The 17,290-nt window shown below is 38.5% G+C and overlaps 2 protein-coding genes across 2 annotated transcripts in view; one reads left to right on the top strand and one right to left on the bottom strand.

Annotated features, from left to right (window-relative positions):
• LOC117159066 (ES1 protein homolog, mitochondrial) overlaps positions 1-7,450 on the bottom strand; it is a 77,052-nt gene extending 69,602 nt beyond the window's left edge. The window contains exon 1 of the mRNA XM_076619999.1: positions 7,120-7,450. Within this exon, the coding sequence (XP_076476114.1) occupies positions 7,120-7,450 (331 nt within the window). The remainder of the gene's footprint in view (positions 1-7,119) is intronic.
• A 1,163-nt stretch (positions 7,451-8,613) lies between these two features.
• Positions 8,614-17,290, top strand: part of kn (EBF transcription factor knot) — a 94,700-nt gene continuing 86,023 nt past the window's right edge. The window contains exon 1 of the mRNA XM_033338593.2: positions 8,614-9,673. Coding sequence (XP_033194484.1) covers positions 9,603-9,673 — 71 coding nt within the window. The 5' untranslated portion in view covers positions 8,614-9,602. The remainder of the gene's footprint in view (positions 9,674-17,290) is intronic.

Raw genomic sequence — 17,290 nt, 5'->3', positions numbered from 1 at the left:
ACAGGGTCAGTGGTAATTCGTAGTACTTAGTGGCGATGTCGATTGCTATCCTACGAAACCTCTAACGGGACCGTACATATTGTCATTTCACAGATGAGTATTACGCTCAATAATACAATCGGTGTAGTAGACGATAGATACGTGCATTACACATGTCGATATGTGATATTTTTTTGTTCGTTTGGAACATGTAATCGACTGTTTCGATATTTAAACACTTTTTGGATATTCTATAATATAAATATAATTATAATTGTTGAAGTAATTACTTGAAGAAACATTCTACATCTTTTCTTTTGTATACCCATGACCTGGACACTTCTGCCACGAAAAGAATAGAATTTATTGAAACAAAAGATTCAAAACAAACAGAGGCCCATATTATTGTGCTAATGAATAGAAATGTTTTGGGTTACCAGGTTTAGAAACAAATGTGCTATAAGTAGATTTCTATTCCTGTTTCTTGTAGCCTTCAGCTAAAGCTACACACCAAGGTTAAATTGTTTGGTAATGTCCTTTGCTATAAATATATGAACGTGCTCCGTATTACTTTCTGTCGTATTGTAACACTGAAGGAGTGAGGACCTGGATCAGCATACACTATACCTGTACTTATACTTATACCTGTATTTATTTCAATATATTTTTCTATTACAAATTCATCCACTCGTTCCTCTATCAGTCAAATTCAATAATAATTAATATATGGATCATAGAACATAGTACATCTTTGATCTCGAGCAAAGATATGTTTCCTTTTAAACGAGAAGTTTCTTAATGATTAGATACACTTGAAGATTGGTATGTTATATATTATATCTGTTCATTGTTCTTGTCAAATATAATTCTTTCTGTGGTATTCTTTAGCACAGATTACTTTTATCCACTACATTAAATTGTTAAACAACATTGCCCTTTCTGCTCATTTTTCATCTCGTAAACTTTGTAAGTAAAAACACGTTCCAAACATATCGTTAATAAGAGAAAGAGAAATGATAAATGAGATCTTATAGAGAAAGGAAAGTGAAATAAATCTCTCGCATTATGGGTATTGGAAGAAAATGGAAAAATGGTAACTGTGGTTCAGCTGGTTCTATCCATTTATACATATACATATATATGTCATAGGGATCGCAGAATGGTCAGCAACGTATCGAGTGACCGTATCAGCTTATCACTAATTCACGGTAACGTAGATCCCTGGATATAAAAATAATTTGGTTTATGGAAACAGACGCGTCCTCGATCCTAGCAGGAGGGGTTTACTTGCGGTTGCGGTTCTATGTCCGCCGATCTGTATAGAATAAATCATGAAGTGTTTTCTCCAACTACGAAAAAATATATAGAAATTTTCTATATTTTTAGATATCCTATCTGATGTGAAATCATCTTTTGCGTTCATCAAAGCAACATATAAATTTACACATCTAATCAGTAGGTGTGCATCTTTTTTCTTCGTTAGCATTTTAACTATATATTTCTAATGAGATGTATGATATATAATATCTATTAAATTACATAATATTAAAAAATAAAATCATGTTGCTATTTTTAGCATTCAATTTTTTTAACAAAAGAAGCATTTAGAACTTCATGTATAATTATGGACGGCTATGATAGAGAGCATATGTAATTATATATTATTATAATAATCGCTAATTAATGACTAAATCAAAGATATACTATGTTCATTATATAAACTTATTTTTATAAAAAAACATTTATATGAAGCGTACGCGTTACATCACATTGCTTATTAATATAAATACATACACTTGAATAAATGACGCAATAAATACGTTATCCAATTATAATTAAATGCGCGGTTTAATAATGCATGTAATTGCTTAAATCAATATTCACTAATTAAATGCGACTTCCTAATTTATTGTCTTTCTATAAACTATTACAAATATAATTTTCTTAATCGTACGTTGTCTCTTCCTAAATATTCATATCTATTTCAACATGAACTTGTATTCATTTCAATTCAATTTTTTATACAACATTTCAATGTGTTAGAATCCCAAACAAATATTTCATTTCCCCTACGCTTTATATTCGTAAAATTTTGCACAAATCTCAAGTTGTACCTTGGTCAGTTCTATCAGACACTTCTAAAATCGGATAATGCTTCCAGATTATTTTCTGGAGAGAAGGATTAATCGAAAAGTTTGGGGCCTGTTATCAGTACAAAGATAAACCCCAAAAGGATAGGAACAAAAACGCTGTGGCTAATGACGTTGACGCGACAACCTGTTGTCCAGACCTTTTGAATGGGAGCATACAAGCAGGATAGGCGTGCTAATAAATGGTCCCGTCCGGAGGCGCATCTGCGTAGCAAAAACTTTAGCCGAAAAACTTGAGCACCCCTTAGGGGGCATTGCGCGCCCCCGCCTTCTCCCCTTCCGAAACAGAGGTCGGTATTATCATTATAATCGTGCACCGATGCGCTGATCAGCCGTATTGTCATACCAAATGCTGAACTTCCAACTAGACGAATGCTATATATCTATTACCGCGTTCTCTTTATTGTCGTTTCATTTTTTGTACGTCAAATGATACACTTTTTTTTGGAAAAGCGGTGTTACTATATTTTATATTACTTTGCGCTTTATATTTTAAGCATAGGAAAACTGTAGATATATAATGAACAATTTATTTTCTTAATCACAGTCAATTTGTATCTAAGTTGCTTCTATTGAGTAATAAGTTCGTTCACGATTTTTTGAAACATTTAAGCGTTACTACTTTCATATAAGTCTAATCAAGAAGTAATTTGTTTGTCTGGTTTCGCTGTAAATTTCTATCTTTTATAGGAAAGATTTTTAGATCTTACATCTTGTTTTACAGTCTTTAAACAATTTTTATCACAATCTTGGAAACGCGCTAGTAAGAAGCGAACGAACTTACTACTCAATTCAATTCTATTTATTTTATCTATGTATTTTTATTATATTATCACTAATGTACATATATTATTACAATTGAACTTTTTCTTATTTATACATACATTTTGAATAAGAACGTGATACAGATATTTACGTAATAGAAATCCAATATAAATACATTACAAAAATGAATAAGTTATATTCGATGAAAACGTGAAATAGAAAATCACACTTTTTACAAATATAAACAAGACTTTAGAAGAAAACCTAGTTCGTACCACTCAAATAGAATCAATAAAACCGACCACTGCTTAAAACTTGTGCTTGTCGCCAGTACTTGAAAATCAGCCTCCCAAATGCTGCTTATCGAAGATTGAACTCCTAAATGCATTTAACAAGTGACAGGTTGATGGCCCTCGGCGTCCCGGCGAAGACAAAAATAATCATGCATCCACTTCACGATTCGCGCATGTGACTGCAAACAAACTCCGTCATAGAATTCAGGACAGTTCGGCTCCACGCACATGTTCCGAATTCGTGAGCCTAAGGGCTGCCACCCTACATAAGCATCGCATATGTCAGGACATCTTTGGCAGGACCCCCGTTGCCTTTGCTGGATATACCAGCGAAACGTTGCCAGGGTTCACCTATGTATGGTATTACAACAGGGCAAATGTGGTTTACTTCATAGGACACGCCTCTGTTAGGTTTCAAAGAACCAACCAACCCCACATCGCACGCAAAACTCGCACCGTCACTAGGAAGGCGAAGACAAGTGCACGCATTATCGTCCTCAGGAACAGGACGATGATAGTGATCATTTGTAAGCGGAGAGGCGTGAATATTTGATAACTGGGATTGAATTTTGTCCCTGCGGAAAGATACTTCCTGTATTTTATTTTTCTTGTATTTTCGTTTAATTACAGATACTTCGTATTTTTGTTAACCGAGAGCTAATATATTCAGTTCCTGTTAATGGTTTTATTTAATGGAAGATAAAACTAGCAGAAACGAGACTTATTCCTCTTCACTTAAAAAACGTGTTATATAGTTTTCAGAGAATAAATATATTTATTAATGGTAATAGAATTGCAAGAAATTGATCTGAATTGTTGAGACAGTATCGTATCTTTGGTACAAAACAATTGATATACGTAGTTAACTGTGTATGTGGATAATTGATCAGAAAATGAGAAACAGGAAATGTTTTCTTCTCAAGAATGATTTTATTACTTTATTGGAGCTATCATAAGATATTGTAACATAGGATATTGTAAACATTCTTAGAACTTAATATACAATACAATATACAATATTTCGGCGAATAGTGTGTTTAATTTTAATGTTATATCAGTAAAATTTTAAATAAACGATTTAAATTTTATACGATCTTTTATTTGTTGATTCCGTAAGAAGATAATGAACATTGGTTTTGGTAAAATTCACGCATTGTTAATACAAGTCATACAATACAATACATTGTATATGATCATAAAAATTATGCAAAAAATCGCAAAATTTCAATCCAGAAACCGAGCTGCCGGCGTCGGTGAAGATTGACACTTTTGCGGTAACTCGACATATGCCAGAATAAGTTGTGTGTACAGTAGAACAAACATAGAAACCAGAATCGAAATATTATCATAGCTTAGTAATAGGCTCAGAACGTTTCCACATAGACGACGTAGGGTGCGCCGCAAAAGCAAGCCATAGTAATGCGAAATGTGCCGACCCCATTGATTTGTAATTGGATTTGGTCAATGGAGTGATGTTCATTTGACATCATTGAGACGTTTAACTGCGTTGACACCGTTAATTGGATTATCCGAATATTTAAGAAACCTATAGGTACACACTTACGTGACCCTCCACTGCAGGTTACTCGAATCTCTATTTATTCCTTTCGTTACTTCCAAAATGTTTCATGTATTTTTACTTCAGGAAATCTAAACCACAGTTTATCAGTCTGATGTGTGTGTAACGAAAATTATGAAATCTTAAATTTCATGTGATTAATTATAGATCAAATACAAATTAGGATAGTCCATAAATTGGAAGCACACATACTCGTTCAAGTCGACACAACGATTTGTAGATGATAAAAGTAATGTGTCGCTTCAGGAATGAAGTAGATGTTTGTGAGATCGAATGTATAGCAATCGAAAGTGCTCGAACGAAACGGTACGACGTGGATATTAAATTTTTTGTTAGTGAACGAAGTGGTTTTTTTTCACGTATCAAAGAGTCAAGAAGCAAAAAGCGGCAGCTCCACTTCTAAATGGGCTCTCATACTCTAGACTACTCGCGTCGTTGCCATAAGATGGCAATGTTACAGGCCGTTGGGCAGCCGAGAGGGATCTCATGAATCACGACTCTGAGAGACGAGCTTTTTAATAAAAAAAAAAAGGGAAGAGAGTGAAACCGGTTTGGCACGCGCACATTTCGAACGCTTCATAATGACGCCTGCAGACCCTCATTAAACTTCATTATCCTACCATGTGATGTACATTTATCTTAGATCCTTTGCACGCGTCACTTCCCCCAACTTACAGGCGACACTATCAGCATTCGTATACAGATCCGCAACCCGTAGCAAGTTTTATAAATTTCGATAAAACAATCAACTTCGTGTCACTTGTTTTATAGGCCACTTCGATATTTACTGTTAACTTTTACAAGTATTTTAATTATCTATTTCCATAATTTTGTTCGTGTAGCGACCAATACAAGGTATAACATCACAGACATAAAATTCACAACTCATCGCATAAGTAATGTCGTTTCTTATTTTCTACAAATTCACAGTTAGCAACGAAGAAGATTATAAATTAATATAGAAATGATCACACACTATATTACCTAATGAATGGAAATTTCTATCTGTTTTAAAACATACTCTATGTGCCTTCTCTCTCTCTCTCTCTCTCTCTCTCTCTCTCTCTCTCTGTGACGCAAGTAAGTCATTTGTTCCTTGGCAATTGAACATTCATCGCGTAGCTGAGAAATGAAATTCAGAAAATATCTTTTGTTTATATCATAGCGATGAAATATCAATGGCAATATTCTGACGATGTTCCACGTGTAAGCTTTCGTCTAGAACACGAGGCACTTGTGAATGTAAAACCTTCGAAAAGGTGTAGGTACTTGAAAAGATCGTGATGGAGGAAGAAAGAGGGAAGTCAAATTACCCGACACAGAACGCATTATCTTTACTTGATAGACCTCGCACCCTTAAAGCAGTGACTCTCAAGCATGAATCTTCCCGAGAACGAATTTAAAAGTAATAGGTTTCCGACGAAAAAAACAGGAGTAGGTATTGAGAAACGTTGTAAACCCGACTTCCTGGTATCCCTCTTAAATTCTCGATTTACCAGGATCAGTCCCCTCGAACGCATAAATTTATTCAAACAAATTCTACAATTACATTTCCGCCTAGGATGTCACGCAAACCAAAATTTACGTAGCGTTTCAGTCAATCGAGAACTTCCAACTTACTCAGTTAGTTATGATTCAAATTTTTAATTTTTAATTAAATCACGTGGAATCATTTCATACGTGGTAATCATTTGAAGCATTACATTCTCGCTAGAACAGTAGATAATAATTAATATTCTTCTCGTACCTTTTTCAATCATTATATGTGAGAATACTTCACATAGGTACACATCTACTCGTCACTTTTACCAGAAAACTCTAATGAATTTTACCTTATTCATTCATATTCATGTATTCATAAGATGATAAGTATTCACGTATGACGCGAATGAAATAACAAATCTATAATGAAGCAAATAAAACATAAGCGCAATCAGAAGCATTTTTGAATATCGGCAAATACTATTTATAGCTGGTAGCGTATATAATTTGCAATACGTTAAGAAAAATAAGGGCTATATTTTCATAATTTTCGTTTAAACTAGCCTCTAAATCTACCTATCTATCTCAAATCTGTACAGATCCAGAAAAAGAAATTGCATGTTTCATTGAATGACTTGTACCTAATCAAATACAGCGTAAATACGATTAACAGGTTGCGGAATCGGGCAATCAGCACGCTTCCACTTATGGTAAATAGTACAATGTACAATTTTTCTTAAGGATGTCACCGGCAATTAACGAACCAGAAAATGGTGGGTCTTCGATACGGGCGTAAGAACCGACGAAAGCAACATCTTCCTTGAACGCTTATTCCTTCGAAGACAAGTGATAACCAGGTGTAGAAAATTACCGAGAACGCTAAACCTGACAAGACGAAGATCAGGTAGACCAGTTGCTAGTGAACCTCGCGGTGGTCTCCTGAGGGAGAGACCATGGATTTCCCCGTACTTGATTACGCTTCGATAAAAACTGGGGCAGGCTAGGTGCGAGTTCGAGGCAGCTTCCACATCAGAGTGAGGTGTTTCTTCGCGATACGTGACGCACTTGCCATTAAATGTCTGCACGTCAGGATAGCTTCCTTGCCAGACGTCGACGTCTCTCCCGAAAAGGACACTGACTGCTCTGCCATCGGGCCCTATTTCAGCATACCAACTTGCAAATACTTGGAGGACACCAGTCATTGCGGCGATTTTCTTTTCAGCTACGTCGATTATGCTTTCTTCTTTTCAGCGTTTTGTCGGAATTTGATCGGAATTTCCTAAGTACATTACATGATGGCGGATCGTCTAAACAGCGCGCGACGGGATAAAGAAACAGCTCGATGAAGAAAACCACCAAATTTGGACAAAAGTTCGATCGATCTCGATCGCTAGGTGTCGAAACGACGTTTCAGTCGACCGTGATGTATAGAGCGTCAAGCACGAACGCGTCGAGCACAAAAATTCACTTCCTAGACGTTGTGTTTTTCTACGTAGATACTTGACGCTATCGAGCAAAGGTTTTTTTATATTTGATAAAATGGAATTTTTGTTGTATAAAAATAAATATTTACTGATTGCAATTATTCGAGCTACTATGGGAAATATCGAGTTCAATCGAATATTTTGAAAGATTCGTAAAGAAGTTAGACATGATCTTCGTATGTTCACTTGCACATGTATCTCAAGGCTCCGAACAAAAATTTCTTCGGTTTGCTCCAATTTCAATATTTCGACTAAAATCTCGCGCGATTCGATGAGCTTTTGAATTTTTCAAAAAAGTCAACTATTTTAAAAACTGTTCCAACGATCGTGAAATTGTTAAAATCTACGCTCAAAGTACTATACATGATAACTCTATGAACGAGAAAGAATCAAACGGATACGATTTTCGTGTATCAGATAAAAAATAATTCCTGTCCGATCGATCCGTCTGGCTTAAACATCGATTAATCAACCAATTGACCGAATCTCAATGACGAAAATGGGTACGTCGATCATTCGATTCGTTGATCGCGATTCGAAGGTCGTCTCAGACGGAGGAGAAACACAATGTCAGCCTTGAGCGTCCACGGCGCGCGCCGGAATGACAGCCTCGTGACGTGGCCGTCGCGGCGCCACCGTCTTTGGTAATTGGAGATGGGCGTCGGTAGCGTAAAAGGACGCCGGTAGCGATTGGTCGACGAAGAGACGGTGGATTGGATGAAAATCGAGGATGGGCAAGGCGTCGTTGGCAGGCTGGTCGTTGCGCCGCATCCGTGGCGGCCACACCCACCGAGAACCTGGTGGCCCGTCCCCGTTGGGACCCGCTGGCACGCCGCTCTAGCCGGCCCTGACACATTCGACAAGCGGCGCCGTAACGGGAAGCAACGCGCGGCTGGGGACCTCGAAGGACCTCTCTTCTGGTCACGAGTCACCCTACCGACACTTTCGTGTCGACGATATACGCACCACGCTGCCGTCGCCCGCTACTCAGATTACCGCTGCTCGCCGCGTATCCAGGCTCGATCTCTTCATCCCAAGTGGATCGTTCGAAGATCTCGGAGGAGTCGCGCGTACACGCTGGGGACCTGGATCGAGGAACTGACAACGGAGAATCGAAGATCCTCTTCGGAAACCGATCTCTATCAACTTATCGTTTACCAAGTACGTGCCACGCGTATAGTAAGTGACTATGGAGAGTGACGAAGTTTAGTGAAGATCGCGAAGAGTCAGATAGTAACGAACAGAAGACTGTGAGACTTTCGTAAAGGAAGACGAGTGAGTAAATAAATATACAGTGGTCAGTGAAACAAAAGGAAAGAACACTTTGCAGTGTCGATCGAACTCGTGATATAGAATTAAAGGGACGCATGTGCGCCGACACGCGGTCGGCTACCGATTTAATGGTGTGACAGGTTGGCTGTTTCTCAGATAGGGACGGGCATTGGTGAGAAATCGCGAGGAATCGAGGTCAAACGACTCGATTGATGCACTCTCGTGAAGAATCGTGGCGGTGGAGAGGAGCGTTCTGACCGAGAGGTTACGGTCTCTCTCGATCAGCCGCGAAGAAGGTTCTCGCGAAGGGTGGCAACGAGAAGGAGAAAGCCTGTTGCCCCAGGAGAGTCCGTACGGCCTCACGACGCGGTCCGACGAGTGGAGCGGTCTCCTGCCCAGCTCCACGATCGTGGGTGCTGGGGGGTCGCCATGGCTCGGACTCGGCGCAGGGGGTGGCACGGGAGCTACCACCGGAGGCGGAAGCCCCGTCGAACTCGAAGGCCACTGGGGACGTAAGCTGTACGGGGCGAGTGTAGCTCCACCACCGCCGCCGCCTCATCACCACCCGCGGGCGCCTCTCGTTTTCGCGCCTCAGGACATGAGGCAAATACTCAAGGAGGAACCCGTGCCACGTGCTTGGCCACAGCCCGCGCTTGCCGACAACGGAACGTGAGTACCTACGCTTATTTTTCTATTTTCCCCATTGAAATCGTTCGCTCTTGTATATCAGATTCGCGATATGCTCCTTTCTTTAGTGGAAAATGAAGATTTGGAAATATACGGAGGTTAAGTTATAAGTGAAATTGTGAAGAAAAACGTGAACGACGGTAAAGAAATATTCGGCGTTTTATCTCGATAAAATTAGGAAATATTTTATATGTTCGTTTTATTTTGTACTGCATTAGGTAATGTTGAATAAAAGTTTAGTCGACGTTGAGGTACAGTTTGAAATTGGAATGTTTGTGTGTCCTACGTATATAGTATATAGAATTATATAACTCTCTGTTGATATAATGAATGACGATTATTGACACGTATAATTGTCATCAAAATCTATGCATAAAATGAATCTATTGATAAACTAAAACGTTGGTGTGCATATCTAAATCGATTTCTATATTTTCTACTTCCCTTATAGCGGGCAATCAAATTATTGTAGAAGCACATTTACTATAAAAATGATCGCGTAGATTAAACAGCTAGATAAGTCGCTGAAAAGTAGAGTACACATTGTGTATTATTTGTTACCCATTTCACGATATCGTAGCAGGAAATTAAAAATATTGACTCAATAGGCACGTTCGGCCTTCAACTGTAAAATCTATCCAAAACAAGTAAAAAGAGAGCGTAAATAAATCGCCATTACGTCGTCGCATGCCGTCGGACAGCGGCAATGTCGTTGCTTCGTTTACTTTCCACAGAATCATTTAAAGAAATATTTACACAAAACTCCTAGTAAACAGAAAAAACGAATAACAATTCTGAAACATTGAATCGCTGTAACTATAACTATTTTACTTTCTCCATCGCTGAAACTACAATATTACTCCTATAAAATTGCCTTCAAAAATCTCGCTTCGTACGCACATCGAGAATATCGATGAGATTTTCTTCAGATAAAAAACATTACGACGTACGATTAGTAAAGATCACAAAAATTGCTTTACACCAGCTTTCCCATAATCGTTGGATTTGAAGACTTTCAAATTACGACGCGTCATCAGGAAACGACAATGCCTCGGTATTTCGTGGCACGCGAACAAATATCCAGTTTATCTTTAGAAGCAGAGCGTTTCAAAGCGGTTCACACGTAGCTGCATTTGGCGAACGATAAACCGTGCTTTATTGCAGCCTCGCTTAAGGGATTTGTACGACGTGCAAACGACGAAGGTACAGATACGCGGACTCGAGGAGGTAAACCGACCGGGTTGGGGGCTCGCTAATCCAATAGCGGTTCTCTTAACTAACCCCTTCCAAGTGGCGTGACACGGGAGTGGGCGACCGGAATCGAGTTAATGTAATTGAGAATTTTAGCGCCTTTTGCTTTCCTCTCTTCCTCTCGTTTCCTCTTCTACCTGTTCGTTTTTCCTCCGGGTTATCGCAGACTTTCCGCGCCTGAAAGGAAAACTGAAAAATTATTGCGGCTTAACACGCCAGTACGAGTTCTATCTATAACTTTATGCAAGTGATTGGTGGATTGTGAATTTTTATGCGTTTATGGAAATGCATCGAATGTAAATGGAATGTAAAATGCATAATATAAAATGTTCAAAGTATTCGTTACAATATTTAATGGGAAAAAGAAATCTCTGCTTAGGTCCTACTGTTATTACCATTTTCACAAAAATACAAATTCACGTAAATATCCGCGATGTAGTCATTTTTTGGTATTTTTTAAATAAGAAAAATTTGATAGAAGAATTTTCTTTACTTATATAAATATCAGTAATTACCGTATGTATAGATACACTTATATTTTGTAAAAACAGTTTGGATATTTTCAGACGTTTTAATTAAGAGTTCGTTTCAAGAATACGTTATTATTAATCCGTTTGGATAATCATAATTGCTTTCTGGTTTAATATTCAAAAAGATACATAATTCCTGTTATAATCGCGGGTTTACAGAGCAGAATCGACAGAATGACAAATCAGATAAATACGCGCTGTGATTTTGTCCGCGTTGTTTCTATTATTTTCAACATTAATTCGATACCATCTTGTTTAATGCGCGTAAAAAATTGAAATGCAGGCAAAAGTGATGACGTAGGTATCCATGTAGATAAATATTATTTTTCAAAATTTACCTTGTACTTCACGATTATTTATGCATCTTCCTGCATAAGTTTGTTATCTTCTCAAATAAGCTTATGTGATTAAGATACTTGTTTCGAAAAGTTGAACATTGACCACGTACTTAGACAATGAAATCGTGCAATTTGCACAATCTTGAGTCGATCAATTCGACTTCAAAAAAGTTCAAATACGAAAATTTCGTTTATATCCAATATCTATCCTTTCTTGCAACAATAAATTGACAAAGATTGTATTTGTCAGCTCTATTCTTTTCTTAACCGGTACTTAATTGAAACAACGCTAACACAGTTGGTACAAGTGGCTTAGACAAAATGTTAAGCGTTGGAATCGTTTCTGTTCAAATTTACCGTGGAAAGTTTCATTTCCTTGGTGAAGAGCGGTTATAACACACAGACGCGGTGTACGCCGACTCGAAAAAGAGGGTGCGAGAGGGCTTGGCGAAACTGTTTTAAAACTCCCAGCAAACAGACATAAACTCTCACGCTTTTTAAAAACCCCTAAAAAAGTTACCCACCTAATGAAGCAGTAAACCATCGCGCCCGACGAAGGGACGAGCTGTGTCGTCCGTGGAAAAACAATGACTTTCTCTGCGACTCCGGGTATGAAAGTAAAAGGAATATACGACGAAGAAAAAGTTTGCGAGCAATTGTTGCTTTCGCAAATCAGTGAATACGTTTTGCGCGTAATATAATCACGAAAGTTTAGTTATGTAAAAAGTTAGGAAGGAGTACCGTCGAAACTACCATACGTTCGTTCATTTTGACACTCTTTAAGGTGCAACTTTAATGAATATTCTATCGTGGATTAATCTTTTATGAAACATTTCGTTTTCTTTTGTGCGTGGACTAACTTTAATGAATATTCTATCGCGGATTAATTTTTTATAAAACGTTTCATTTTCTTTCGTGCAGTATAACTGTAATGAATATTTTATCGTAGATTAATTTTTCATTTTTTTGAATTTTTAATTACGTAACTTTTATTTGCAAATCGATGAAACGCAAAGAGGACCAACAGGCGAATTCGTGTGCGTGATCTTTTTATAGTTGTGATGTTTGCAATAAAATCCCCAGTCGTAAACGAATTAATAAATTTTTGTCAGAGGAGGCAGTGAAATATGGCATTAAATTGAACAGCATCCGCGGTAACGCTGGCTAGTTGCGAATTACATTCGGATATATTACAAATTGCTCATTATCTCCGCGCGCATTATGAATCACGTTGGGTGCAAGCGTAAATAGACTGCGCTTCGGCTAACTCGTAATAACTAACGCCCGGCGGTATACATTAACTGCGGATTTATTGTAATTCTCCGCGATTGCTTTATCCACGAATTCGTAACCGTATCCGTGGGTTCGTATTATCCGCATATTTCGCCCGTAATGCATTGTGCGCAAATAGCATAGGTTGCGGCTCGCATGTAAAGTATAGACTAGCTCGGACGATTATTCGACGATCTGCGTTTGCAAATTGCCAGCGTGTCAATATTTGCCCCGCGACCGATAAAGCAAAAATTTCTGTACGCTTTGCCAATGGAACATTACAGTAGAATTTAATTACTGATAAAAGAAAAAAAAAAGAATTGAAATTTCTTCTCATTTCAACGTAATGTACGTGGAAAGGATACACGTACATAGTGAAATCACAAATTATAATATTAGATGGATACTCAAATTGATCTAGCTGCGACTAGAGTCAAACGTCATTCATGAATTGATATTTAAATCTGCTTACAGCCCTCCATTAAAATTACACTGCGTTAATCCTCTATCGTTTTCTATTTACATTATAGTACTTATTGTGTTATATAGTAAAAATTAATGTGCATCTATAAAAATAAATCTAGCTATAATTGTGAGTTTATCAAAACTCATGTTACCATTAGGTAGTTATATGAGATGTCAATTTCAACTAAGTTTTAATGTTACAAACATAAAGTGTCCTATAATAAATACAACTTTTTAGGTACACAAATTTCTCGTGTACAAATTCTGCCGTACAGGAGACAGAAACCACGAATACGTTCACCTTATAATTCGGATCTGTCATCATGCAATTTTCATGTGCTTTTCTGAATGAACAAAGATACATGGCTGATCAAGATAACTTTCATAATTTATTCATTTCATAATTTAGTTCACACTAAACGTTGCAGCGTTCGAACGATGTCAGGAAATCAGACGCAACTCATAAATTAATTTCTCATTACGATAAATGTTTGCAGATGCTGTGGAACCATATACTGCAAACTAACAGTAAACAGATATCCTTTATTCGTTCATACTTTTTATAGAAAAGGGGAGTAACTTACTGACTAACCTACATATCCATCTTCTAACACTTCGTTACCGGTGGAAATGTTTTCACGCGAATGAAAACCGGATTCGCCATGTTTACGTTAGATTTTTAACTCGCAATCTTTTGGCGTATAATCTCGCTCTCGAGGAGAGAAACTGTTCGTTTACTTATTTCGTGCACGTTTTTTTTCATCTACAGCTCTTTTCCTTAAATTGGCATTTTCCTAAGTGCAGAACTATTTGTAACGTCCCTGCACACCAATGGGCGCAACGATGCAGGGAAAAACTGGTATCGCGCGGAAAGACACCTATCGCGTCCTACATCTTCATTTGCGTATTTGGCGCGCGGCGAGTATCGAGTTATCTTTGTCGGCCGATCGAATCGTAGCGTTACTTCAGTCGTCGCAGAAAGAAAAGTTACGCGACAGGGATCGCTGTGCCTCGAGGCCGAAGGCAATGCAGGCGGCACGTTGCGCCCGCCGCCACCGATGAACGCTATCAGCTAACCGAAAGCGGGCGCGTGGCAAATTGTACCGGAGAATTCCGGCTGCGGGAATCCGGCAATCCTGCCTGTAATTATCACCTCCGTGTCGCTTGCTGTAGTCTGGAACGTACAAGTTGTTACGCATTCGTCTTTAAGGAGAAATGTACCTGTTAATACAAAATTACCTATCAATTTCTAAACATACAGCCATATTTATGATGATTAAAGTGAGCTTTATAGGTCCAAATATAGTCTATGTATTAGGCTGCGGATGTCCATTTATTTATGGGAAATTTAAGTCTGCAGAAATATACGAAACATATAAAAATATACAAACATATTACGGATAATAGATATGTAATATTGAAAAATATAATGAAATATTCCAAGTATGCATTATAATTAGAATGCAGGTATTTATGCAAATTCATATGTTATACAAATCTGCATATGCAATGGAAATTTATCTGATCTACTAAATAATAGTAGTGAAGGTACTTTGGATATTTTGTACGTAATGTTTCTGCATCCTCTGCATCTTTTTTTTTCTAATTTCTTCTTACGCATTCTGTGCAAAATGTAGACACGAGAGTGAGTAGAATAACCCCGAAATGTTGGATACACGCGGCAAACGTTGAGAATATGAAACGACGCGAAAAATAGCCGCTTAATAGAGGAATATTGGCGTAAAGCGTTCTCTCGCCATACGATTATAATTATACTGGCCCGTTAAATGACCACGACCCCTGCATTCCATTTTCCCGGTTGACAGTTGCGTTTCTTTTTTGTCTCTCTATTTTTACCTAGCTTTTTTCACCGAAAATCTTGCACACTATTGAAAAGCTCCTTGTTATTATTTGATATAAATATTATTAAACTTTAATACTACATGTTTGAAATATTTAACATGTAAAATATTTGTAGTACAGTCTTATCACATTACATTAACAACACTCTTTAATATAAATAAGTAAAATAACATTTCAACAGAATACCTACCATATACACAATTAATATTTTAAATGCATGAATATAAAAAGCACTGTTTTCAGTACTTGAAAGTAAAAATTTCGTGCTAACAGACAGAACTCAATTCAAAGTGTTCTTCCATAAATAATTGCCTGATACTGCACTACAATCACTAATAAAATCCCATCTATGATTATCTGCGACAAAATTAGATAGGAAATATATTGCACCAATGCAAACTTTTGCTCCCCTTCTAATATATAATATAAACAAAAAATTCATTGAATTCCCACAGTCGCATCGCATCGCATAAGTTACTAATCAGTTATATTAACAAGTTGCAAAGTCCAAACACAAACTATCAATGAAAGTAATTCCATCCGCGCGGCTCTCCACGTACCACCCGCGATATAAAACAACGCGGTCGCCCGGACTTGCATATTATTGTTATTTTAACGAGCATAATCTTGAAACCGCGAAACGGTGGCGCGCCGCAATCCGCAATAGTTTGGAAAAAGGTGTGCGACAGTATTGCACCGCAGGTGATAATGTAAAGGCTCGGTAGGACGTGCCTACACGTTACATAGGAATTGGTGCATGGCAAACGGGGCAAAATAATCGGACGTCGAGAGTTATGGGGCGCGAACCGGCGGCCGGTTAATCAGCCACCGATAATTATCGACACGGGCAGTACATCACTAACCCTCCCAGCCTCTCTGCCACCCCAGTGGCCTCCTTCCCTCCAGCAGACCCTCTCTTCTCTCTGCATCGGGATTCACCACCAGCCCCCCTTCTCGCCCTCGAACACCCCTGACTGGCGAGAACCCCTTGTATCCTCCTCCCTCTTGCTCTGCCTCCTCTGCCTGCCGGCAGACCGACATCCCACCGCCTGCCGTGACAAACGCACCGCCGATACCATCATTTATTTCGCAAATGTGCTGCAAAACTGCCGCTATTCATTTTCGGTCCAGTCGATTCAGTTTTCCGCTCTGAGAGTCCGTTCTGATGGCAGTGAGCGCCGCGGCGGCATTCCGCGCACCCGCGCCGCGACCGTTTTATCGCTTCGCGCTGCCCGCCACCGCCGCCGCAGCCACAGCCGCGATCGCGATGCCGCGTGCCCGAACCACGCCACCACCCGATAATGCGATTTCTCCGCGGCGGTTTTTAACCGATGCAACATCTATCCGACCCCCGCATACCAAGCCTAAAAACCCTTTCGCGCCTGTCGCTTGTCGCGCTTCGACGGATCGCGCCGCTTCATTGACGACTATCTTTTTTTTTTAACCCCCTGCGCGTGTTTATCTGAAATTTGAAACCATGAAAAAGGGAGATTGAAAGTTTTAGTTATTTTGCTATAAAGCGTACTTTATATGGCGAGGGGGTGAATATATTTTGTTTCGATTTTTAGAGGTATTTGTTGCACGTGGTTATAGCGTCGGGGATGTGGATGAGGGTAAATTTTTATCCATCGATATAATCTTGTGTAGAGGATATGAATAGCGGTTAAAGAGAGTAAGTTTTGTCTTTTCAGTTATGAGCATGAACTTCCACAGTTTACTCAATTCGAGGGAAAACAATTTTTATTACGTCTAACTGTTACTTTTAATTTATATTTTGATTATTTGCACGTTGTTTAATATGGAGGTTTCTAACACTTCCGAGAACATGGTAATAACCTTTATTGACACGTGGATTAGCAGTACCTTGATTCGGCGGCGAT

This window comes from Bombus vancouverensis, chromosome 7 (genome assembly GCF_051014615.1).
Source record: "Bombus vancouverensis nearcticus chromosome 7, iyBomVanc1_principal, whole genome shotgun sequence".
NCBI classification, from domain to species: Eukaryota; Metazoa; Arthropoda; class Insecta; order Hymenoptera; family Apidae; genus Bombus; species Bombus vancouverensis.
This window is presented reverse-complemented; position numbering and strand designations above follow the sequence as displayed.